The sequence below is a fragment of the Aethalodelphis obliquidens genome, unplaced genomic scaffold (genome assembly GCF_003676395.1).
Source record: "Aethalodelphis obliquidens isolate GAN/ISIS:26980383/991018 unplaced genomic scaffold, ASM367639v1 scaffold19, whole genome shotgun sequence".
Taxonomy (NCBI): Eukaryota; Metazoa; Chordata; class Mammalia; order Artiodactyla; family Delphinidae; genus Aethalodelphis; species Aethalodelphis obliquidens.
Genome location: NW_020837963.1, coordinates 3,386,582 through 3,410,996, shown reverse-complemented (window position 1 = coordinate 3,410,996; position 24,415 = coordinate 3,386,582). Strand labels below are relative to the sequence as shown.

The window sequence follows — 24,415 nt, the reverse complement described above, 5'->3', positions numbered from 1 at the left end:
TGACGAACAGGCGGGAGCTGCGGCTGGGGAATGCGAGGAGGCCTGTGGCCCTGGCGGAGAGCCCCTGAATCTCCTCCATGCTGGAGTGGGGCTCCCGGGACGCGGGCGGGCGATCCCGCAGGCCATCAGCATGCAGGAGCCGCGCGCTCCGTCCTTGAAGGGCTACCCGGCTGACCTTGCTCCGCTTTCTCCGGAGAAATCTCCCCGAGAGCGCGAGGACTCGGCCGCGGCGGTGACTCGGTGCCTTGCGCGCCGCATGCAAACGCTCCCCTCCAGCCAGCCCAGCTCCGCAGCCGCGGTTTCCCTTCCTGCCTCCTTTTTAAATTCCACGATTCAAACCCGGCATTTTCCGCTCCACCCCTTCCCCTTTCCATCGCCCGCCTGTCTTCACCCAGACTGTCCGGGTGTTTTGTCCCCTACCTCCCATCTGCAGAACTGAAGGCCGACCTTCGCGCTCCCTCGCTGCGGGCCCGGAGATCGGACTTGGCCCGCCAGGGCCGGGCACTGCGCTCGAAGGCCGATCCGGAGCCCGGCCGGAGGGGGCGGTGTGCGGCGCTCTCGGGCGCACAGGCGGACCTTGCCCGTGCCCCGCTCCCCATTGGCCGCCACCTCGGCGGGAGGGGCCGCCCGCGCTCAGGGCACCTGGCGTCGCCGCTCCGCAGGGAAATCGGAGGCTGCCGGGCGCGGACGCCGAGAGGGAAAGGCGTCCGGAGGGAAGGCCCGGGGCCGCTGTCGAGTTCCCAGAGGCCTGCCCTGTTCTGCCAGCCGCCCCGCCGCGGGCGATGCTCGGATGCCCCTGCTCCGTCTTCGCCAGCCGGAAACTTTGCCCGGAGAAGTCCTCCACCCTCCTGACCGCGTGGAGAGGCGCCTGGTGGGCCGCGCGCCCCCAGGGGCCCCGCAGCCCCGCGCGTGATTGCGGGGGCCCCCAGGCGCCTGGCGCACGCCGCGACCCGCCGTGCGCGAGCGGCCGCCAGGATGCGCTACGCGGACCCCTCGGCGAACCGGGATTTGTTGGGGAACCGAACTTTGCTCTTCATCTTCATCTGCGCCTTCGGCTTGGTGACCTTGCTGCAACAGATCTTGTATGGCAGGAACTACATCAAGAGGTAAGAAAGTCCGAGCGCGGGTCGGGGTGCGCGGAGCCCGCGGGTGAGTCCCCAGGTGGCGGCCGCAGCATCCGCCTCGGCGTCCCCGGGGTGAGCGACCGTGGGTCTGAATTTAGCCTCGAGCACCGCCGCGTTAGGTTCGGGTCACCGCGCCCGAAGCGCATCTCTACTCCCAGCTAGAGGAGAACGCCTGCCCAGCGCTGGCCGGAGGCGCCCAACAACTTCGTTCTGTTGTGAAAAATGGGGGACAGGTTGGAGTTCGGAGCGGCCAAGCTGACGATAAATCCATATGAATGCCCTGAGCGGCCGCAGGGGTCAGATCGATGTCCCCAAATCTACAGCGCCATGGCCATTTGGTTGGAGGGGAGGCTGCCGGGTGTGGAGGGCTCAAAATCGGATAGGCTTACCACTCGAGTCCTGAACTTTGGTGGGGGCCCTTAGGGGCAAAAGCATATTGTTCCCCGCAGGAGTGCCGGGTTAGGTTGGGGGGATAATGGGCTAGGACGATGCGACAGAGATAGTGAATCCTTATAAACCAGTAACCACTGGATCTGTGAAACTCACAACCTGATCCCTCTGAAACAGATGGTTCTTTCTCATCCTTACGCAGAAGGTCAGAGCTGCAGCAGAAGTTAACCCTCCCCTCCTGGGCTCTCCTGCCACCCCACCTCATCCACGGGCAAACTCCATTAAGAGACAGAGGAGTAGGAGGTGTCACTCAGAAACTCAGGCCCAGCCTCAGTCCCTGTGTGTGCGGAAAATATATGGAAATGCCAACCGTTTTCGTCTGCCTGCCCTGCTGGCAGGGGAACAGCTTCGGGTTACTCTGCCTGGTTCCAGGGCTTGGGGAGAGGGCTGCCCCAGGATCCTCCCATTTCAGAGCCTCTTTTGGAAAGAACCCACCTCTCTTTTCTGCTGGAGGTTTTTCCTTTGCTGTCAGTTGTCTTCCTACTCTCGCTGCCCCTCCCCAGCGAGGCTGATAGAAAACAAAATGCCTGGCTAGCTATATAAACATCCCGTCTCCTCTAAACTTCTAAATAATAAAACAGTTGTTCTCTTTTCATCCTTTGGATTCCACAGCAGTCATTTGTGCCCCTGGTCTGGGCGGCACTCAGGGATGGGGGAGTGACATTGCTGCCGGGCCTTGGCTCACAGTAGGAAAGCCAAGCAGTTAGGCCATTTTCCGCTCCATGTCACAGAGCTGGGTAGGATGAGGCCCCTTGGCCAGGACATTTGTTTCCAACCAGCCGCTGCTCCTGACCTTCCCAGAGAGCATTTTTCTCTGGTTGAGGGCAGCTGGCGAGCTCTGCCTGGTGCTGGTATCTTTAAAGGACGTTTTCAGAGAGTCTCCCGGCTTGCCGGAGCCCATTGGGCCTGCTGCCCCCCAGAGATGACCCTGCTGGGCCCCAAATGGCCTGCTTGCTCCTCAGCAGGATGGCTGTGGGTACCTACCCCCTGCTGGCACCTACCCAGAGCTGCCGGGGCTGCCGGGATCGTTGCCGTCTCGTCAACAGCGGGAGAATATCCGTGCCCACGGCAAATGACAGCTCAGCTTCTAAGTGCTTGCCCCGGCAGGCCCTCCCTGATCTTGGGTGGATGTACCAGCTGCCCGGAGCTCAGCGGGCATACCAGTTGCATCCCATCCTCTCACACAGAGACCCTGAGCCCCTCAGTCTCAGAGGCCGCCTCACAGGCCTCACTCCAGGGACTGAATGAATCCAATCAAGTAAGCAAAAGTTGCATGCATTCAATCCTGGAAGGGCACCATGGGGTCTTTAAAGAAGATGATGTGGTCCTGGTGTTCAGGGGGCTTGATGTCTCCTTGGGGAAACACAATGGCCACAAATGAGATAGGAATGAGTGTTGAAATGTTTAAGGTGGGAGACACCACTGGGCTGGAGCTGTTAGGGAAGGCTGCCCGGAGAAGGCTTGACCTGAGTGGGCCCGTGAAGGAAGGAGAAGCTTTGGGCAGGTGAGCAGAAGTGCACATCAGGAACCGAAGGGGGCAGGAGCAAAGGTGCGGAGATGTGGCACCGCCTCCTCGCACCTCTCCCAGGTTGACCTACCTGTGCTGTCACACTTGGCTTAACCTCTGGTTAGCTGCTCCCGGGGCTGTCCTGACCCTGAACCAGGTTGCGGCTGCCACATCGGAGCACGAATAACACCTGCTCCCCTATCTTGTTTCCTACACATCTCATCACTGTAATGAATCAACTTGATGGGATTATTGGTCTGTCTCCTGTGTAGAAACACTTGAGTGTTCCTCCAGCAGATGTCCTGGAACAGCCTGCATCAGAGTCACCTGCATGGCCATTGACATGCAGATTCCTGGGCCCCTCTCTGCGGGTGGCATCCAGTAACCTGCTTTTTTAACAAGCTCCTCAGATGATTTGTAAAAAGTCCTCTCTGCTGCTCTAGGCCCGTGGTTCTCAATAGAGGGCAGTGTTGTTCCCCAGGCAATGCCTGGAGACACTTTTGCTTGTCACAATGGGGAGAGGAGAGCATCTGGCATCTCGCAGGCTGAGGCCAGGGACAGGGCTAAAGATGCTGCAATGCATGGCCTGTCCACGACAAAAGACTTACCCAGCCCCAAATGTCAGCAGTGCTGAGGGGGAGAAACCCTACTCTAGATGAAAATTCCATGAGGTAGAGGTTCAGTCTGTTTTGTCCCCAGCTGTACCCTGAGCGCCAAATATGGTGCCTGGCACATAGTAGGTTCTCAAAATATTGGGTAATGATTGAAAGTGGTGTGTGCGTGCACACGGGCAGAGGTAGTGATCACAGGGACACAGTGAAGACGTGGATCCCACTGGCGTACGGGGGAGTGTAGGGAAGGAGGGGACAGACGTAATATTGGGTCAGCGGCTTCAGTGAAGTGCTTTGCGGATTGGGAAGGACAGCTGGAATTTGGTTCATTAGGCCATAGGGAGCCACATGTGGTCCTTGAGTAGAGTAGGGATGTGATCAAAGCCTTTTAAGGAAGGGGTAGAGAAAGGGAGAGAAGGGGAGGCTGTTGTCACAGCCTGGCCAGAAGTGAGGAGAACGTGGTGCTGGGGGCAGATCTACTTTGGAGCCAGGGATTCATTTGTCCATTCTTTGCTTCTGTACTGAGCTGTGTGGATGCCTTCGGCAGAGCCTTCATTGTTTGATGTGACACAAAGAGCTCAGGGGCACAAAGAGGGCCAGCTGTTCCGGTGAGAATCAGGGACAGATTACACCCGAAGGAAGTGGGGGTGTGAGTCAGTCTGCATTCTTTTTTTGGGCCCCTGGCTTCTCCCTGTGCTGTACAGGGGACACTGCTGGGAAAGGGAGCGGAGGGGGAGGGAGGAGGAGAGGAGGAAGGTGGCAGCGCAGGTGGCTTAGTGGGCTCAGGGTCTCTACAGGAGAAGGTGCACTGTATGTGGATTAGGAGGGAAAGGCAAGAAACAGAGCTGTGAAGTTTGCCCTTGGTGCTTCCTGGCTCCACATCTGCTCTTGATTGAACAAATCCTTAACGAAGATTTCCTACACGCTGAACACCACAATGGTGTGCAAGACAGACACAGCCCAGGGTTCTCGGGAGCTCACAGTCTATGGGGAAGACAGAAGGACACATAACACATACACGAGCCACACCGGAGTTGTGGACAAGGAACTCTAAGGATGTGGAGGGAGCCATAGTGAATCAGGGTGTCTTCAAGGTGCAGGGAGACATTTGAAGGAAGTCTTAAGGAAAGGGGAATGACCCATAAAAACACAGGAATGTGGAAGGATGGTGGAAGGTACCCAGGTTGAACAACAGTAGAAAAGTGCAGGGGAGACTTGAGTAATTCTTCATACCTCCTATATAGCTGGGGGGCAGGGTGGGGCAGGGTGAGGCAGGCAGGGCCGGGCTATGCAGAACTAAGTGGGAAATATGTGAGAAGGAGCTTGTCTGGAGCAAAGAGGGTAACGAGTTCGAGTCTAGATCTGCTCAGATCTTGCAAGGCAATCCACTTGGAACTCTCCAGTAGCTCATTGGAAAGGAGCTCGGGAACTGTGGGTGGACAAGAGCCAGACTAACAGTGGAGATCTTGGAGTCGCCAAGCATCAAAATCAGCATTTTTCCAACTTTTAGGATTGTTATCCACAGTTAAGAAATATGTTATACCCAGGGATCCAGGACACACTCACATATACATGCATCTGAAACAAGCATTTTGTGAAAGAATATTTGGCTTTATTATGAGAAATTCACTTTAGTATTTTCTATTCTACTTCATTAAAAAATTCTGTTCCACTTCATTTAAAACATAAATTCAGCCTTAAAAAGGAAATTCTTTTTTTTTTCTTTTAAATTGTGGTATAGTTGTTTTACAAAGTGTGTTAGTTTCTACCGTACAAAAAGGAAACTCTCCCCTTGAGCCCTCCACTGCTCCAAATTCCCTTTGTTAGTGCTAAAACCTTCACATAAACTCATATCCCTGGAGTGTTAAGGACTTCAGTTACTCATACTTTAACAGAGAGGTAAGGAAAGGGCAATGTTTTTGTTTTTATGTTTTTTTGTTTTTTTTAAGGAAGAAAGGACATTGTGTGATCTGGTCGCAACCTGCCTTTTAAACTTAATCTCAGAGGACGACTAGACAGGCATGGGCCTTGAATGCCCTCCTCCACTGTCTCTCAGTGGAGCTTTATAATTCTCCATAAAGAATTTGAACATTTTTTGTTAGATTTATCTCTAGCTACATAGTTTTTACTGCTACTGTAAAAAAAAATCTTTAAAAAATTATATTTTCTAACCATTTGTAGCTAGTATAAAAAATAAATTTTATTTTTTTGTATATTGATTTTATAATCAGCAAGCTTGATGATAATAATAATCAACACATAATGATAATAATTTATCTGTAGAGTCTTCTGGGATTTCTTTGTAGACTTTTTTTCCCTTTCATTACAATCCTCATACCATTTTATAAAAAATTAATTTTTATTGGAGTATAGTTGCTCTACAATGCTGTGTTAGTTTCTACTGTACAGCAGAGTGAATCAGCTATATGTATATATATATCCCCTTATTTTGGATTTCCTTCCCATTTAGGTCACCACACAGCACTGAGTAGAGTTCCCTGAGCTATACAGTAGGTTCTCATTAGTTATCTATTTTATACATACTATCAATAGTGTATATATGTCAATCCCAATCTCTGAATTCATCCCTCCCTTTCCCCTCTTGCTGTTCATACATTTTTTTCTCTATGTCTATGTCTCTATTTCCGTTTTGCAAACAAGATCATCTATACCATTTTTCTAGATTCCACATATGTGTTAATATGTGATATTTATTTTTCTCTTTCTGACATACTTCACTCTGTATGACAGTCTCTAGGTCCATCCACCTCACTACAAATAACTCAATTTTGTTTCTTTTTATGGCTGAGTAATATTCCATTATATATATGTACCTCATCTTCTTTATCCATTCCTCTGTTGATGGACATTTAGGTTGCTTCCATGTCCTGGCTATTGTAAATAGTGCTGCTATGAACATTAGGGTGCATTTGTCTTTTTGAATATGGTATATGTCCAGTAGTGGGACTGCTGGGTCATATGGTAGTTCTATTTTTTGTTTTTTAAGGAACCTCCATACTGTTTTCCATAGTGGCTGCACCAATTTACATTTCCACCAACAGTATAACAGGGTTCCCTTTTCTCCACACCCTCTCCAGCATTTATTGTTTGTAGATTTTTTGATGATGGCCATTCTGACTGCTGTGAGGTGATACCTCATTGCAGTTTTGATTTGCATTTCGCTAATAATTAGTGATGTTGACCATCTTTTCATGTGTTTCTTGGCCATCTGTATGTCTTCTTTGGAGAAATGTCTATTTAGATCTTCCGCCCATTATGGGATTGGTTTTTTTTTTTTTTTGATATTGAGCTGCATGAGCTGTTTTTATATTTTGGAGATTAATCCTTTGTCCGTTGCTTCGTTTGCAAATATTTTCTCCCATTCTGAGTCTTGTCTTTTCGTATTGTTTATAGTTTCCTTTGCTGTACAAAAACTTTTAAATTTAATTAGGTCTCATTTGTTAACTTTTATTTTCACTACTCTAGGAAGTGGGTCAAAAAAGATCCTGCTGCGATTTATGTCAAAGAGTGTTCTGCCTATGTTTTCTTCTAAGAGGTTTTATAGTGTCTGACCTTACATTCAGGTCTTTTATCCATTTTGAGTTTATTTTTGTGTATGGTTTTAGGGAGTGAAGTAAAACTGAAACTGTCACTGTTTGCAGATGACATGATACTATACATAGAAATCCTGAAGATGCCACCAGAAAGCTATTAGAGCTAATCAAAGTCACAGAATACAAAATTAATACACAGAAATCTCTAGCATTCCTATACACTAACAATGAAAGACCAGAAAGAGAAATTAAGGAAATAATCCCATTTACCACTGCAACAAAAAGAATAAAATACCTAGGAATAAACGTACCTAAGGAGGTAAAAGACCTGTACTCAGAAAACTATAAGATGCTGATGAAAGAAATCAAAGATGACACAAACACATAGAGAGATATACCATGTTCTTGGATTGGAAGAATCAATATTGTGAAAATGGCTATACTATCCAAAGCAATCTACAGATTCAAAGCAATCCCTATCAAGTTACCAATGATATTTTTCACAGAACTAGAACAGAAAATTTTACAATTTGTATGGAAACATAAAAGACCCTGAATAGCCAAAGCTATCTTGAGAAAGAAAAATGGAGCTGGAGGAATCAGGCTCCCTGACTTCAGACTATACTACAAAGCTATAGTAATCAAGACAGTATGGTACTGGCAAAGAAACAGAAATATAGACCAATGGAGCAGGATAGAAAGCCCAGAGATAAACCCACGCACATATGGTCACCTAGTCTATGACAAAGGAGGCAAGAATGTACAATGGAGAAAAGACAGCCTCTTCAATAAGTGTTGCTGGGAAAACTGGACAGCTACGTGTAAAAGAATGAAATTACAATCCTTATACCTTAATTTACTTTTCTTATCTTACTGTGCTGATTAGGACCTTTGATATCATGTTCAACAAAAATGTCATAGTGAATATCCTGGCCTTAATTCTGATTTTTTCCTTAAAAATTTTTTTTAAAAAAGAATAGCTATATTGAAATATACTCATAAATCCACCCATCTATAAATTCATAAAATTCACCCATTTTAAGTATACAATTAAATGGCTCTTAGCATATTCACACAGTTATGCATCCCTCACCACAATCAATTTTAGAACATTTTCCTTACCCTGCAAAAGAAACCTTGTACCCCTTAGCCATCATCCCCTAGTACCCCTATATCTCCCAGCTCTAGAAATGAATAACTACACTAATCTGTCTCTATGGATTTGTCTATTCTGGGCATTTCATATAAATGGAAACATACAATATATGGTCCTGTGTGACTGGCATATTTCACTAAGCATATTTTCAAGGTTCATCCATGTTGTAGCATGTGTCAGTTCTTCATTTCTCCTTTTTTAATTTTTAATTGGAGTATAGTTGATTAACAATGTTGTGTTAGTTTCAGGTGTACAGCACAGTGATTCATTTATACATATACATGTATCTATTCTTTTTCAAGTTCTTTTGCCATTTAGGTTATTACAGAATATTGAGCAGAATTTCCCATGCTATACAGTAGGTCCCTGTTGGTTATCTATTTTAAATATAGCAGTGTGTATATGTCAGTCCCAAGTTAGTACTTCGCTTCTTTTTTTTGATGAGTAATATTCAATTTATGGATACACCATATTTTATTTATCCATTAATGATGGAATTTTTGGGTTCTTTCTACATTTTTGCTGTTATGAATAAGACTGCTATGAGCATTTGTGTACAAGTTTTTTTGTTGTTGTTGTTGTACGCGGGCCTCTCACTGTTGTGGCCTCTCCCGCTGTGGAGCACAGGCTCCGGACGTGCAGGCTCAGCGGCCATGGCTCACGGGCCCAGCCGCTCCGCTGCATGTGGGATCTTCCCGGACCGGGGCATGAACCTGTGTCCCCTGCATCGGCAGGCGGACTCTCAACCACTGCACCACCAGGGAAGCCCTGTGTACAAGTTTTTCTGTGGACATGCGTTTTCATTTCTCTTAGGTATATACCTACAAGTGGAATTGTTGGGTCATATGGTAACTCTATGTTTTACCATTTGAGGAATTGCCAGGCTGTCTTCTGAAGTGGTTATACCATTTTACACTCCCTCCAGCAGTGTATGAGGATTCCAAGTTCACCACATCCTTGGAAACACTTATTATTTATTTGTCTTTTTGATCAGTCATCTTAGTGGTTTTGAAGTGGTATTTCATTGTGGGTTTGATTTGTGTTTCCCTGATGGCTGGGGATGTGGAGCATTCTTTTGTGTGCTTATTCTTGGCCATTTGTATATATTCTTTGGAGAAATGCCTATTCAGATTCTTTGCCCATTTTTAAATTGGATGATTTGTTTTTCATTATTGAGTTTTAAGTGTTCTTTATAGATTTCAAATATAAGTCTCTTGTCAGATATATGATTTGAAAAACATTTCTCTCATTTTATTGGTTGCCTTTCACTTTCTTGATGATGTCCTTTACAGCATGAAAGTTTTAATTCTGATGAATTCCAATTCATCTACTGTTTTCATTAGTTGCTTGTGCTTTAGGTGTCATATCTAAGAAACCATTGCCTGTGTACAATATCCAATGTCACAAAGATTTACACCTATGTTTTCTTCTAAGGGTTTTTATAGTTCTAGCTCTTATGTTGAGGTCTTTGATCCATTTTGAATTAATTTTTGTATATGGTGTCATTAATCCTGATTTTAAGAGAAATGGTGGTAAAGTGTCACCACTGAGTCTGTGTGCTTGGTTTTGTTTTGTTTGTTGTTGTTTTGTAGATATCCTCTAGTAGGGTAAAGAAGGTTCCCTTGTGGAGTATGCTAAAAAGTTTTGTTGTTTTACTGTGTTTGGATACTAATTTTAATCAGATGCTTTTTCTACATCTATTGGACGATATGGACTTTTTCTCCTTTACTCTTTTGATGTGGTAAATTGTACTAATAGATGTTAAACTTATAATTTTAGAGATAAACCCATATTGTTCATGGTACATTATTTGGTTTATATGATGTGAGATTTTATTGACTAATATTTTTATCTAGGATATTGTATCTCATGTTCTTGAATGATAGTGGCATGTAATTTTTTAAATGCTGTTTTTGTCTAGTTTTAAAACCAGTCTTGTAAAATGAGTTGGGAATGTTTCCTATTTATCTGTTTTCTGGAATGGTTTATGGAAGTTTGACATTTATTTTTTGAAAGCTTCGTAGAATTCACCTGTATAGCCACCAGCACCTAATGTTTTCCTTGTTAAACTTACTAGAATTTTAGAATTAAATTACTAATTATTAAAATTAAATTACTAATTCTGTTTCTTTAATGGTTTAAGACTGTTTAGGTTTTTATATTTCTTCAATCATTTTTTGGCAAGTTATATTTTTACAGAAAATTTTCAAAAGATTTCATATTTATTCATACAAAGTTCATAATACTCTCTGTTACATCTGAGTTTTGGCCACTTTTTTTATTCCTAACATTGTTTATTTCTTTTTCTATTTTTTTACTGATGTTTATTAAATGACCAGCTTCAGGCTTCGTTGATTCCTCTCTTGTATCTTTACTTTCTATTTCATTAATTTTTATGCTTTGGTTTTATTCTAGTATTATTTTTCTAACTTCTTAAGTTGGATGCTTATCTCTTTAATTTTCAGTCTTTAGTATTTTCCATTGTACACTTCTAAGGTTATAAAATTTCCTCTAAATAATTCTTTAGTTAAAGCCCTGTGTTTTGGGATGATGATGATGATAACAGCAATTTGGTGTTATATTGCATTTACCATATGCCAGGTACCAGCCCAAGTGGTTTATATATTACCACACTGAATTCTAACAACAAGTAATAGATGCAATTACTATTCTCATTTTATAGGTGAGGAAACAGAAGCACAGTGAAGTTAAGTAATTTGTTCAAGGTCATACAGCTTGTAACTACCAGAAATATTTTCATTGTCTTAAACTTTTTATTTATTTATATATTAAAAAATTTTTGGCTGTGTTGGGTCTTTGTTGCTGTGCACGGGCTTTCTCTAGTTTTGGCGAGTGGGGGCTACTCTTCATTGTGGTGCGTGGGCATCTCATTGTGGTAGCTTCTCTTGTTGTGGAGCAAGGACTCTAGGCACGTGGGCTTCAGTAGTTGTGGTGCACGGGCTCAATAGCTGTGGCTCGCAGGCTCAGTAGTTGTGACACATGGGCCTAGTTGCTCCATGGCATGTGGGATCTTCCCTGACCAGGGATCGAGCCCCTATCCCCTGCATTGGCAGGCAGATTCTTAACCACTGCGCCACCAGGGGAGCCCCTTTCATTGTCTTGAATTCCAAATATTTTCTAATTTCTCTCATGATTTATTTATTTTTGCTCATAAATTTAGAAATGTTTTAAAATTTCCAACTACTTTATTTATTTATCTTTTTGAATTTTTAACCCAAATTCATTGTGATAATAAGAGAATATGGTATTTATAATGCTGATTCTTTGAGATTTTTTGAAATTTTCTTTGTGATCTCGTATGTGGTTGATTTTCATAAACATTAGGTGTGTACTTGAAAAAACTGTGATTCTCTCATTGTTAGATGCAATATTCTTACTTGTCTTTTCTATCAAGTTGTTTTTTAATTTTTCAATCTTCTGTATCCTTATTTTTTTTGTTTTTTGGCTCAGTTGTTCTGTCAATTTCTAAAAGATGTGTATAGAAATCTTCCTCTGTGATAGTGGATTTATCAGTTTCTCCTTGTCAACTTACCAACTTTTACCTTATACATATCGAAGTGATGTTATTTAATGCATACTAGTTTAGACAAATTGTCTTTCTAGTGAACTGAATCTTTTGTTAAAGTGTAGTTAGTTTATTTTTAGTAATATTGATACATTGAACCTTAAAGTTGACGTTGTCTAATATTAATATAGTGAAACAGCTTTCATTTGGCTAGTATTTGCTTGTCATGACTGTCTCTATCCTTTTTTTCAACATTTCCATGTCTTTCATTCCATGTCTATGTAACCAGCATATAGTTACAGTTTTGATATCTAGTCTGACAATATTTATCTTTTACCTGGAAAGCTTAGTATATCTACGTTTATTGTGCTTACTGATGAATACCATATGATATTGGAATATTATTTCTGCCATCATATTCTGTATTTTTTATGTATTCTGCTTTGCTTTTTTTTCTGTCTTGCCTTTGGATTATTTGTGTTTTCCTGGCTGTAGGAAGAGGTTTCTAACGAGAATCTTCATCTTAGGTAGGCCCTGTTGCCATTGCAAGGGAAGCATGAATCGTGGGGATTGAGCGATGCCCCTAGGACAGCCGCTGGCTTTAGAACTCATCCACTACTTTCCTTGCCATATTATTCATCCATTTAAGAAGGAGTTTTACACATATTATGTATATTTTAGTTGTATTTTAGTGTTTTGTAGTGGGAGATGTTACAGATTGGGTTCTCTGGAAAGCAGACTCTTTGCCAGAGACTAGAATGCAGAAGGTTGATTAAGATGTGCTCTTGGGATCAACACCTGAAGAAGGGAGAAGGAATAAGATTGAGCAGGGGGAGAAATTGAGCTGCAGTGCAGTCCCAGAGAAGGCCTTAGCCACCCTTTGGATTCCCTGAGTTGAGCCTTCCTCAGGGTGAGGAGGCTGGGCCTTTGTACCTCTGGGTTGAATTTTCAGTCATTGGATGCAGCTGCCTCTGGAAGAGGGTGGTCTTGACCAAGTTGGCTCTCCTTACATGAGGCAATTCCCCGAGGGAACTGAGAGCTGGGGGCTGTCAACTCTGGGCACCCCCAGAAGGTGGGGAAGAAATCCTTCATTCCTGAAGGGGCACCTGCCACAGAGGGTTTTTCAGTCTGCCATTTTGCCAGAAATAGAAGTCCTTGAATGTCTCCATCCCCTATGCCCTCCCCAAACAAAAGTCTTACCCCCATGATCAGCCTGTGCCTGAAGCCCCACTATTTTTTTGAAAGAATAGAGTTCTCAAAGCTTTATTAAAGTGACTTTTCCAAAAACTTGAAGAGCCCACTATACCTCACCCCTTTAGTGAAGACGGAACAACCCACCTTGCAAGCCCCAAAAGGATCACCTGAAGCCCTACTCTTTTTTTTTTTTTTTTTTAACATCTTTATTGGGGTACAATTACTCTACAATGGTGTGTTAGTTTCTGCCCCACAACAAAGTGAATCAGTTACACATATACATATGTTCCCATATCTCCTCCCTCTTGCGTCTCCCTCCCTCCCACCCTCCCCATCCCACCCCTCCAGGCTGTCACAAAGCACCGAGCCAATATCCCTGTGCCATGCGGCTGTGAAGCCCTACTCTTAAAGGAGAACATCGCTCCTGCCAGCCAAGGGTCTTTTATACACATCATGTCTGTCCTGACTCTGTGCCTTTACCCACACTGTGTTCCCACCTGCTATGCCTCCCCGACTGTCTCTGTGCCAGTCCAAATCCTGCTTCTCCTTTTGTTCTCAGCCCACAGTGCGCTTCCCCTGCCCTGAATTCACAGCACTTGTGCTGTGTGTACTTAGCACAGGCTGCCCAGCACTGTCCTGTTGCCTTCTGTGTGACTGCACAGCAGGCAGGAGCCCAGGCTGGCCCTGCCTTGTCCTGTCTGGTGTAGACAGGACTCTTCTATACTGTCTTCCCTCCAGCCTTCCTCTTTCCTGTGCCTTAAGGGGGCAGATCTGGGCTGCCTGCGTATGGCTGGTGCAGGCCTGAAGCTTGAGGATATGAAACTGGGTCAAGGAAAAGTACAGCCTGACTTCGTGCTGTATCTCAAGTGCACATTCGAAGGCTCTCACCGCTGATCCAACTCTCCGCCTACCGAGGGGCAAAGCCCTCTGTTTGACTGCCTGGAGAGACAGGCACAGCCCCAGGAGGTGGGGATCACAGGGACTGGAGGATCTACCGGGGGGTGGCTCTGGAGGGGGACGGTGCCTAGCGGGGAGAGGGTGGAGTTGGAGGGAGCCCTAGAGAGGAGGAAGGGGCTGAGCTGACCACCGCCTGGGGTCTGTGCTTCGCTGGCAGAACTGCTACAGTTTTGCTGGTCAGAGCAAGTTTTTTTTTTTTTTTTTAACATCTTTATTGGGGTATAATTGCTTTACAATGGTGTGTTAGTTTCTGCTTTATAACAGAGCAAGTTTTGATGGGGCACCTGCTGTAGGGCTGGGACTGGGGGGAGGCAAGCAAGGCACCCAGGGACAAAGTTTAAGGAGACTCCCTCTCAGGTGTCGACCCTGCGCTTGCACAAGGTGGAGGGTGGGGCCGCCCTCGATTTTGTGCCCTGGGTGCCTTGCTTGCCTCCCTCTAGTCCTGGCCCTGGGCTCTCTGTGCCTCCCTCTAGTCCTGGTCCTAGCTTGCATTAGGTGGTGGGTATTAATCAGCTTCCTGTCCCTTCCCCAGATGTCCCTCAGGGATGCAGAGCTAACCTGTCACTCCTCGCCCTTGCTCATCTCTCTCTCTAGTTTTTTTCTTTTTGATATTTGTACTTTCCAGGCAAATTTTACCTCTTAGAGGATCTGGTTTCTCCCCTTTGACTTATCCAGGCCTATTCACTTCTCATCTAATAGGCTCTCATCCAATAATTCTCAAGTTTAGCTCTTAACCCTCTGTGTAGGGACACCACCCCCCCTCCACATACATACACCTACAGGTGATGGTTTCATCAGGTAATTACATGAATTATTAATATTCATTAAATATTCATGAGCCAGACTCTAATTTAAGCAGATAATCCTAAATGAGGATTATCTCATTTAATCTTCACCATAGTCCTGTTAAACAGATCCAATCCTCCTCATTTAATACTCAGAGAGGATGAGTAACTTCTGTAAGTCCGCACAGCTTATGAAACCCTTGTAAGAGATATTTTATTCATCTCTGAATTCCCAGGACCTAGCACAGAGCGAGACATTAATTGTTGAATGAAAGCTGCAAACAAAGAGAATACCCCAATTTTTGCCCTACAGTCAATGAATGTCCATTAAACACTCATTCAGCTTTGTGCTGGGCGAGAAGGGATGTTACTCAAGAATTATTAAGTATGCTACATGTCCTTAAGGAACTTACAGAACCCTGAAAGAGACAAACATGAAAAATAGGTAAGATGGTATATAAATACATTTGGAATTGTGTGACAAAGGCTATAAATCTTGTAGGTTTCAGAGGAGGCAGCAATCAGAATGGCGAGTAGCGAGGTGGGACTTGATGTGGGCTTTGGAGAACTAGTGGGTTGCAGAGACTGGGGTTGGAGATACTCTGGGGGACAGGCTGGGGTGCTGAGGCTGGAGGAGCAGGTGACGGAAGTCACTGAAGGCTTTTACATTTGTCTGTGTTCCCTGGCGCTCTGAGGCCAATGGCCCCTCTGGTCTCGGTTTAGTCTTAGGTAGTATGAGTGGGTGGCCTAGATGCTTTTGTCACAGGTTGGGCTTTGCCAGACCTTTTGAGGGGGCCCACAGGTCCTGCCGAGGCCCTGGACTGTGGAGGGATGGAAATGGGGCAGGTAAGCCAGGAGGTGTGTGTGTGATGCCATGCATAGAGGGTGGGGTTATTGGGAGAAACAAATACCCAAATCCACAGCCGCTCAGCTTCCTTACAGTCAGCCCTCTGTATCTGCGGATTCCACATTCATGGCTTCAACCAACCGTGGACTTGGACACTGCCAATGCGAAGGGCTGACTGTATCACAGTCTGGGGGCTTAAACAACAGAATGTTATTGTCATACAGTTCTGGAAGCTGAAGTTTAAGATCAAGGTGTCTGCAGGCCATGCCTCTCCCCTAGTTTCTGGTGGTTTGCTGGTAATTTTGGGCATTTTTTGGCTGGAGATCTCTGCCTTCATCTTAACACAGGTTTTCTCCCTGTGCACATGTCTGTGTCCAAATTTCCCTTTCTTTATAAGAGCACCGGTCATATTGGATTAGGGGTCCACCATACTCCAGTGTGACCTCATCTTAATTTAACTAATTACATCTGCAACAGCCCTATTTCCAAATAAGGTCACCCTGGGATTAGGACTTCAACATATGATATTTTCTGGTGGGGGCAGAATTCAACCCATAACAGCCGAAGGAACTAAGAGGAGGCAAGGCTGGGGCAGGAATGAAATGATTGGAGAAGTTTAGCTGGACTGGGTTCCACAGGTCTGGCCAACAGTGTGAGGTGCTAACCTCGGAGGCACCTGCACACGGAGAATCTGGGGGCTGCCACAGGATGGAGGAAATAGAATTAGTGGGCGCTCTCGACAGAGAGAGTAGTTGGAATGAATGCTTGGGTGAGTGAGTGAACCCTCCCCCATGTCCCCATCACTCCACTGCCATCCAAGGAGGGAGGGGGCCCCCACTCCGCTCTCTGTGGTGTGCTGTTTGCAGCCTGAGGCCCGGAAGAAGCTGGAGGGCTGGTGTGCGCACCCCCATGGTACCCCATGCTCCTCCTGAAAGCGGCCCCTCTCCTTGAAATAAATGTTGAGCAAAGATTTGACAAAGAGTAGTTGGAAGGGCTGTAACATTTTTGGATGGCTTAGGGTACCCACTCTTTGGGTCTGGCCCTGACAGTAGAGGTCTGGAACGCCAGGCAGCGGAGCAGGACTGTTTGGGGGTTGGCCAGGGGGGAGCCCAGCTTCTCTGTGACGCAGAGGCTGGGGTGGGGCGAGGTTGCCCCAGAGTTGTGCCTGGAGCTCATCTGGTTTCTCTCTCTGGACCCCTCCTATGGCTGGTGCCCCCGTGTGCACCCTCCCCTCCCTTCACCTTGGCACTGGCTGTACTTGGACTCCCTGTGGGCCACTCCTTAGCCAGAGGCTTCCGCAGAACCATGGATGGCCTTGGCATCCAGGAGGCTCACCGACACCAAGGGCCTTTCAAGGAGGTCAGCCCTTTGTCACTCGCCCGCGGACCCCCACCCATGCCAGTGCCCACCACTTGCCCCCAGCCTTCTTTCCCCTCTGGGGGTGGAGAGCGTGGGGGTGTCAGTCTGGGGAGCGCCCCCCCATTCCTGTCCTCAGGATGCTTCACCTGCAGCATCTTTTCTGTTGCCCCCAGTGAAAGGCTCCACAGGCAAACCCTGGGGAATGAATGCACTTCCCTTTCCCCCTGAGGTTCTTCTTGGGGGTAATGTTAACGTCTGGGAAGTAAAGTGAGTCACTAGTGAGTCAGGATGGAGACCAGGTGAGGGAGTACGTGGAACCTGGTAATTATGCCCATTAATCCCCCTGCAAAGGCTTCCCAGCCGGCAGGCACTCCTTCTCTGAGCTGGGTGGGGAGGGCCTGCACCTCCTCCGAGAGGGCCTTCCTGAGCACCCACCCCAGCTCCTTCTGTGGACCTGGGGACACTGGAGGACTGTGGGAGGGGAGGAGGGCAGTCTGCAAACCCCGGAGGGGGGAGGCCGAACCCCCAGACTCCTGGGGGCCCAGCTGAGATCTTTGCTCAGAAGACGACATTCGTCACCTCCCTCCTAGATGGCTTTGAGGGGCTGCAGAAAGGTGGCGCTGCTTCACCTGCCACCTGCCCTGGACCCCTTGCCAGCCCCAGAACGAGCCACTGGACTCACGCCTCAGGCCACTGCCGGTGCCAGTCCTCTTCTGGACCGTTCTCTTCCCGATCCACCCGTTTCCTCATCACCTACTTCTTATCCTGCTCAGATGTCACCTTCTCCGGGAGAAGACCACCCTGTGTGGAATATCTCCTCACTCCAAACTCCTTACTCCCCTTGCCGCCCTTTATTTTTTCCTCAGCGCTTTTTACCATTTGACACATTAGGTGTTGTGTCTCCTATTAGCTTATCTGTCTCCCTCTGGTCAAAATTAAGTGTCACTGGGGCAGGGCCTTTGCTAGTTTGTTCACTGTTGAACCCCAGCCTGGCATGGCTGTTCAACAAATATAGAATAATAAAATAATATATGTATATGTATATATATACATACACACACATATCAGCTGTGAGATACAACATAAGTGCTTTGCTGATTAGTTATAGAAGAGTGGTTATACATTTTATTTGACAAGCTTGGTGTGAAAGAAATGGTTCATTTCCTCTTTTTTTTTTTGCGGTACGCGGGCCTCTCGCTGTTGTGGCCTCTCCCTTTGCGGAGCACAGGCTCCGGAAGCGCAGGCTCAGCGGCCATGGCTCACGGGCCCAACCGCTCCGCGGCATGTGGGATCCTCCCGGACCAAGGCACGAACCCGTGTCCCCTGCATTGGCAGGCGGCCTCTCAACCACTGTGCCACCAGGGAAGCCCTCCTCATTTTCTTTTAATTAAAAATAAAAAAAGACTAAACTGTATCCACCAGCTGGTGGGAAACTTAGTCTATCATTATTGAGGTGCCTTCCCTCCACCCCGCCACAGGGTAGTGTGAAGGTCCTGGAGGCTTGTGTGGAACAAAACAGCTGGGGGGCTCCCCGGGCCATCCCGGCCTCAGCCAGTCCACTTCTGCTCCCTGGAGGCTTCTGGAACCCTGCGTCGAGCCTCCCAAAGTGCCCCAAACAGCCGTCCTTTTGAGGCCCTGCTGTCCATTTAGAAGGGGACAATGGGGAGGAACTCCAGACCACCATCATGGGCTTTCTGGGCTTGAGGAACTTCCTGCTCAGCCATGGTCCCACCCACCCATCCCCAGACTTGAAGGGCCTCCCGCTGCCTTCCAGGTTGGCCTTGCACAGTTTCTTCGGTGAGCTGGGAAGCTTTCAGCCTCCACAACCCACATGGTCCTAAAGTAAGAGGTTGAAAAAGCCAAGCTACCTTCTTGGACTGGAGGAAGGAAAATACAAATGAATAGTTCAATAGGTTAGCCTCCCAGGAAAGTTAAGTACTGATGTTTTGTGAATGATTTTCTTCTTCTATTATTCTTTGCGAATAGGGCCGACTCGAGGTTATCTTGTCATAACAGCAGCTCAGTAATTTGCATTCCTAGTATATGCTTTGTCCAGTGGGAGGGAAAGGACGGTTGCAGGCAGGGCTTTGGAGCTGCATACCCCTGGGCTTCCTCTGTGGGTGCCTTCTGTGATGATGAGGCCGTCTGTTGTGCAGGAGGCAAAGGCTGAGGGTCGCTGACCCAGCCCCCGAGATGGAAGACCCCAAGGTGTGCTGACTCCTGGCATAAGATCCCGCACTTTGGTGGCTGAACTGGGAGGCCAGTCTCCTGAATTCCAGACCTAGCTTTGCCTCCAGCTGCTGAGAGGTAACTCCCACTGTCGGCCTCAGTTTCCTCAGCTGGGAAGGATGATGCCCACTCTGTCTCCCTCCTAGGACTAGGGGCAGCATCGAGTAAAAGGATATAAGTCAGGGGCCGTCACTGGGGGTCCCCAGGCTGCGTGCAGCCCTCAGCAGGGGGTATTTGGTCTGCACAGCATTTAAGTTGGGAAATTAAAAATAAAAGTCTGGGTTTCCAGCATCTCTTGGAAGAATGAAGAAAATGGCAACACAGGGCCTGTCTTCTCATATGGCAGCAGCGGGCTGGGGCTCAGGACACCTACCCAGGCAGGGGTAGCATAAGAATCCCAGTTCCTGCTGCCTCTGCTTCACTCATTCACTTCATTCACTGTCTGCCTTCCGGGAGACTTGCCCGCTCACTGGTGGAAGTGAAGCACAAGTATTGATGTACAGTTGGATTTTTATTGGATGTTTTATCCAAGGTGTGTTACAGGTGAAATGGCCCAAGGAGAGTGAAGATGATGATTGGTTAAGGGAGAGTAAGGGCATTATGGGACCATCCCCCGCTTTAGAGATCAATGTCAGGGGATGAGAGTGGCCCTTCTGACCAGACGGGGTCCCTCAGGGGGCTAAGGGCACCATGTTCTTGGTGGCCCACCAGCTTGAGACTAAGTTGACTCAAGGAAAAGAGGTGGATTTGGGTCTGTTCTTGGTCAAGACCTGAGTCAAGAAGGGCTTTTAACTCAACTGCTACAGCCACTTCCAGCTGCTGATCCCTAGGTCCCCATCCTCACAGGGGCCTGGGCTCTCCTGATGATGCCGGGGGAGGACAGGGGCCACAGTCTGAGTGACCCACACAGCAGGTCACTGGCCCCTGAGGGGCTTGGGTGGCAGCAGTTACTCAGGAGAAAGGCATAAAACTCTCTGGAGCAGCTCCTCCTCTCAAATCTCAGCATGAAAAAACTTCCCCTGCTTGGTTTTCCCCATTTTTCCTTTCTGTGTGAATACCAGCTGTCCTCCTCACCATCCCTCCTGTTTGTGCAACGTGAAAGAGTTACCAGAAGGCTTTTGCATCTGCTTTTTCTTACTTGAGAAAGTCCAACTATCATTTACTAAGGACCTACTAAGTGCTTCCAAAGGTCTATAAAGTTGTCTACGATGATAGTTATTTATTATTATAATCATTATTATTGTATTGCTCTGAGTTTGCATTGTTTCTACTTTTTTAATGTGATTATAGAAATAATACATGTTTGTTTTAGAGCTTATGGAAAGGACAGAAAAGTATAAATAAGTGGGGAAAAAATCCCTCATCATACCACATTCAGAGACATATTAGCTTTAGGGAATGTTTTCTCCTAGGCTCTCCTCTGAGCATTTTTTTAAAAGAAATGAACTTACACATATATTCTATTTATTTATTTATTTTTTACTTAAAGTTAATGATTTCCCTGCGCCGTTTAAAATGACTTCATAGATATGATGTTTTGGGGGCCACATGGCCACCTGTCATTTATCACCACAGTTCCTTAGCCTTTCCCCAATGTTGGGTATTTAGGATGTTTCCTGATTAATAAAAGATTCCAGACAACTGTGTGTCTGGTTCGAAGCCCTCTGATCTGTCGACAAAAATTTAATTAACTATCAAGTTAACAAGAAAAAAAGGGAATTTTATTTGAGCCAAACTGAAGATTATAACCAGGGAAGCAGATTCTAAGAAAGCTCTGGGAACTGTTCCACCTGTTAGAAGTCGAAGGCACAGTCATATACGTTTTTTTTTTGTTTGTTTGTTTGTTTTGCGGTGCGCGGGCCTCTCACTGTTGTGGCCCCTCCCGTTGCGGAGTACAGGCTCTGGACGCGCAGGCTCAGCGGCCATGGCTCACGGGCCCAGCCGCTCCACAGCATATGGGATCCTCCCAGACTGGGGCACAAACCCATGTCCCCTGCATCGGCAGGTGGACTCTCAACCACTGCGCCACCAGGGAAGCCCAGTCATATACGTTTTTGAGACAAAGGTTTGTACATCAAAATGACATACTGGTATTTTACATAAAGTCCACGTAAACACATACAAAGCGAACAGCAAGTCACCATGACCGCCTACAGAAGTGGGAAAGAACACTGTTCTTTTAAGAAGTTACACTGCTAGCTTCAGCAGAAAGAAAAAAAAATTGATCTTTATGGTTGAGCAGGCACTCCCATCTTTGAGGAGCTCTGCACATTAATGCAGCTGCGCCCTGCACATTAGGGAGGGAGAAGGCCCAAACACACACAGAGAGAGAATTTTTTGTTTAATTTTTCTTGTCCTGCCTTAAAATATAAATTTTATTTCATCAGATCAAAGTTCAATCATTTCCCGAGGATCCTGGAAGGGTTATCATTGGGACTGAAGGTATAAACATTCTTATACCCTCTGATACATATTCCCAAATTCTCGTCCTGAAAGGTGATTGACACCAATGACCAGCCCTAGGTATTAACATTACATGTATTTTGTCAACTTGATAGGTTAAAAAAAAAAGAATTGCATAACTTTCATTTGCAAGTCTTTGGTTACTAGTGAGATTAAACCCACACCACAATTTACCTTGATTTTGCATGTGTAAGATTCAAAAAGCACAAAAGAGTATGGATGTGGAAAGTAAGACTCCTTCTCACCTAGTCCTCCAACAGCTTTCTTGTCTTCTCTGGAATTGAACACTGAGTTACATGCATTTAAGTTGTATGTTATTAGATTTAAGCTCTTACACATTAGAATTTATATATCTGCTTCTGTGGACTGTTTATATCCTTAGGTCGAGGTTTATTGCTCCCCTTTGACAGGCGAGGAAACTGAAGCTTCAAGAGGTGAAATGCCAGGAGTCACATAGTTAGCAAAAGCGGGTGAGCTCCGGGGGTATCTCTATCTGGGAATCTTTGGAGGCAGGAATGAGGCAGCTGCAGGCACGTGTGACTGGGAGGGAGCGCCTTCTCATCCAGGAATGTCTCCCTCATCAAATTGCTGCTGCCGCCTGAAATCCCACCAAAGGCTGGCCCGCAGCTGGGCCATTCCAGTGTCTGAGAACTGCCAGTTTCTGAGGTGAGCACTGCACGTGGCACGTGGCCGAGCCCTGGCCCTGCCTCCTCTTCTCTGCTTTTCTGGTACCCTCACACCCCACCCCAGGCCAGTTCAGGCCCCCTAGCCAGTTGCGCTTCAAATCCAGCCTCTCCCTGCCTGGGAGGGTGAGAGTTTAGAAACACCTCTGTGTCTACAACCCCTCTACCCACCCCAGGAGGGCTGGACCCAGTGAGCCATCTGGGGTGTGTCCCCCCACCCTACCTTGTTTCTTCCTCTTTCCTGGGACGTGCAAACCTCCTGCTCTAATTTTCCTCAAGAGGGACCCTGGAGAGGGTGGGATTCAGGATCCTGGAGTTCTAGAACCTAAAGGTACCCGAGTCAGCCCCTGTTCCCCGCTCTGCTTGCTTAAGGGATCTTGGGTCAGACAATTTTACATCAGGTTTATATACACGTCTCTACTCTAGAAAGGACTACAAGCATGTGGGGACGACACGCAGAGAGGTAGGCAAAGGGGACCCGTGACTCGGCAGAATGTGTGGTGCCGAGCGGCTTATGCTGACTGGGCCGGGGGCTCAGGGAGGAGAAGGCACTTCAGCTGGACTTGGAAGTTTGGGTGGGACTCAAGTAAGTGGGGGATGGGATGAGGGTGAGTGGGAATGCCAAGGGCAAAGGCGTGAGAGTTGAAATGCCATGGTGGGTCACGAGGCTGCAGGCAAAGCTGCAGGCAGTTGCTGGAAGGGCCCCTGAGTTGAGGGTTTGGAACTTGTCCTTTGGCGATGGGGCTTCTTGGAAGGTTCTGGAACAGAGGAGGGGTGCTGCTGGCATGGTTCTCAGGGAGCCGGCTCTGAGGGAGCATAGGAGTACGTGAAGACTGGAGATGAGGCTCGGAGGTTGGTGCCCTCCCATCCTCAACTGACCTGGGGAATGTAGAAATGACAGTGGCTTCAGTCTCCCCCTGCAGAGCCCGAGGAGGCACGGCCTTCCTTGGAGGTGGCTTGTGAGGACAGGATGCAGATGCTATTTCATCCGGAGGCACCCGGCCAGACTTTGTGTGATCTGGGCTGCAGGCCCAGTGCCCCACTGGGTTGGGCACTCAGCGCCTGGAGTCCTGGGCTCTGGCATCAGGGGTGCGATTTCCCAAGGAAACCCAAGTGTCCACAGTGCCCAGTGCCCTGCACCCCACGGATTCAGCCTGTTTTGGCTCAACGTCCCTGGTGATTCCGACATCTGAGGCGGCATTTCCTGACACTTGGCCCCAGGGCCTGCTGTATGCAAAGGCAGGTGGTGCAGTTACCCACACACTGTGAATGGAGCGCTATGGAGGCACCACACCCCCGTTCCCATAAGCCATCTCCACTGGCCTCCTTCAGTGCTGAAGTCCCAGGTTAGAAGTCTGTGACTCTGGGTCTCCCATCAAAATGGGGGAGGATCTCAGAGAGTATTTAAGCAAACTCCTTCGTTTTACTATAGTCTATGGTTTGTTTTATATAAAAATATTATCACTAAATGATTGACGGCAAAGGCAGCAGCTCTAATACTTAAAATAATAATCATAATATAAATTTATAAATAGTTAAAAAATTAGATAATGACAGATACTGTATGATATCACTTATATGTGGAAGCTAAAAAATAAAACAAACTAGTGAATATAACAAAACAAAAATAGACTCACAGATATAGAGGACAAACTAGTGGTTACCAGTGGGGAGGGGATGAGAGGAGAGGCAAGATCGGGGTAGGGGATTAAGAGGTACAAACTATTATGTTTAAAATAAGCTACAAGGGTATATTGTACAACACAGGGAATACAGCCAATATTTTATAATAACTGTAAATGGAATATAACCTTTAAAAATGGTGAATCACTATGTTGTACACCTGAAACTTATGTAATAACATTGTACATCAACTATACTTCAATAAAATCTTTTTGTAGAATATTGGATATTAGAAAAGTCGTGTGTGTGTGTGTGTGTGTGTGTGTGTGTGTGTGTGTGTGTGTGTG

At 46.7% G+C, this 24,415-nt stretch overlaps 1 protein-coding gene across 3 annotated transcripts in view; it reads left to right on the top strand.

Annotated features, from left to right (window-relative positions):
• The first annotated feature begins 663 nt into the window (after positions 1-663).
• ST8SIA5 (ST8 alpha-N-acetyl-neuraminide alpha-2,8-sialyltransferase 5) overlaps positions 664-24,415 on the top strand; it is a 62,409-nt gene continuing 38,657 nt past the window's right edge. For 2 of the 3 annotated variants that reach the window (XM_027118854.1, XM_027118853.1), the window contains exon 1: positions 929-1,106. In XM_027118854.1, the coding sequence (XP_026974655.1) occupies positions 976-1,106 (131 nt within the window). In that variant the 5' untranslated portion in view covers positions 929-975. Of the gene's footprint in view, positions 1,107-24,415 lie in introns of all 3 variants that reach the window. The other variant, XM_027118855.1, reaches the window with a different exon arrangement.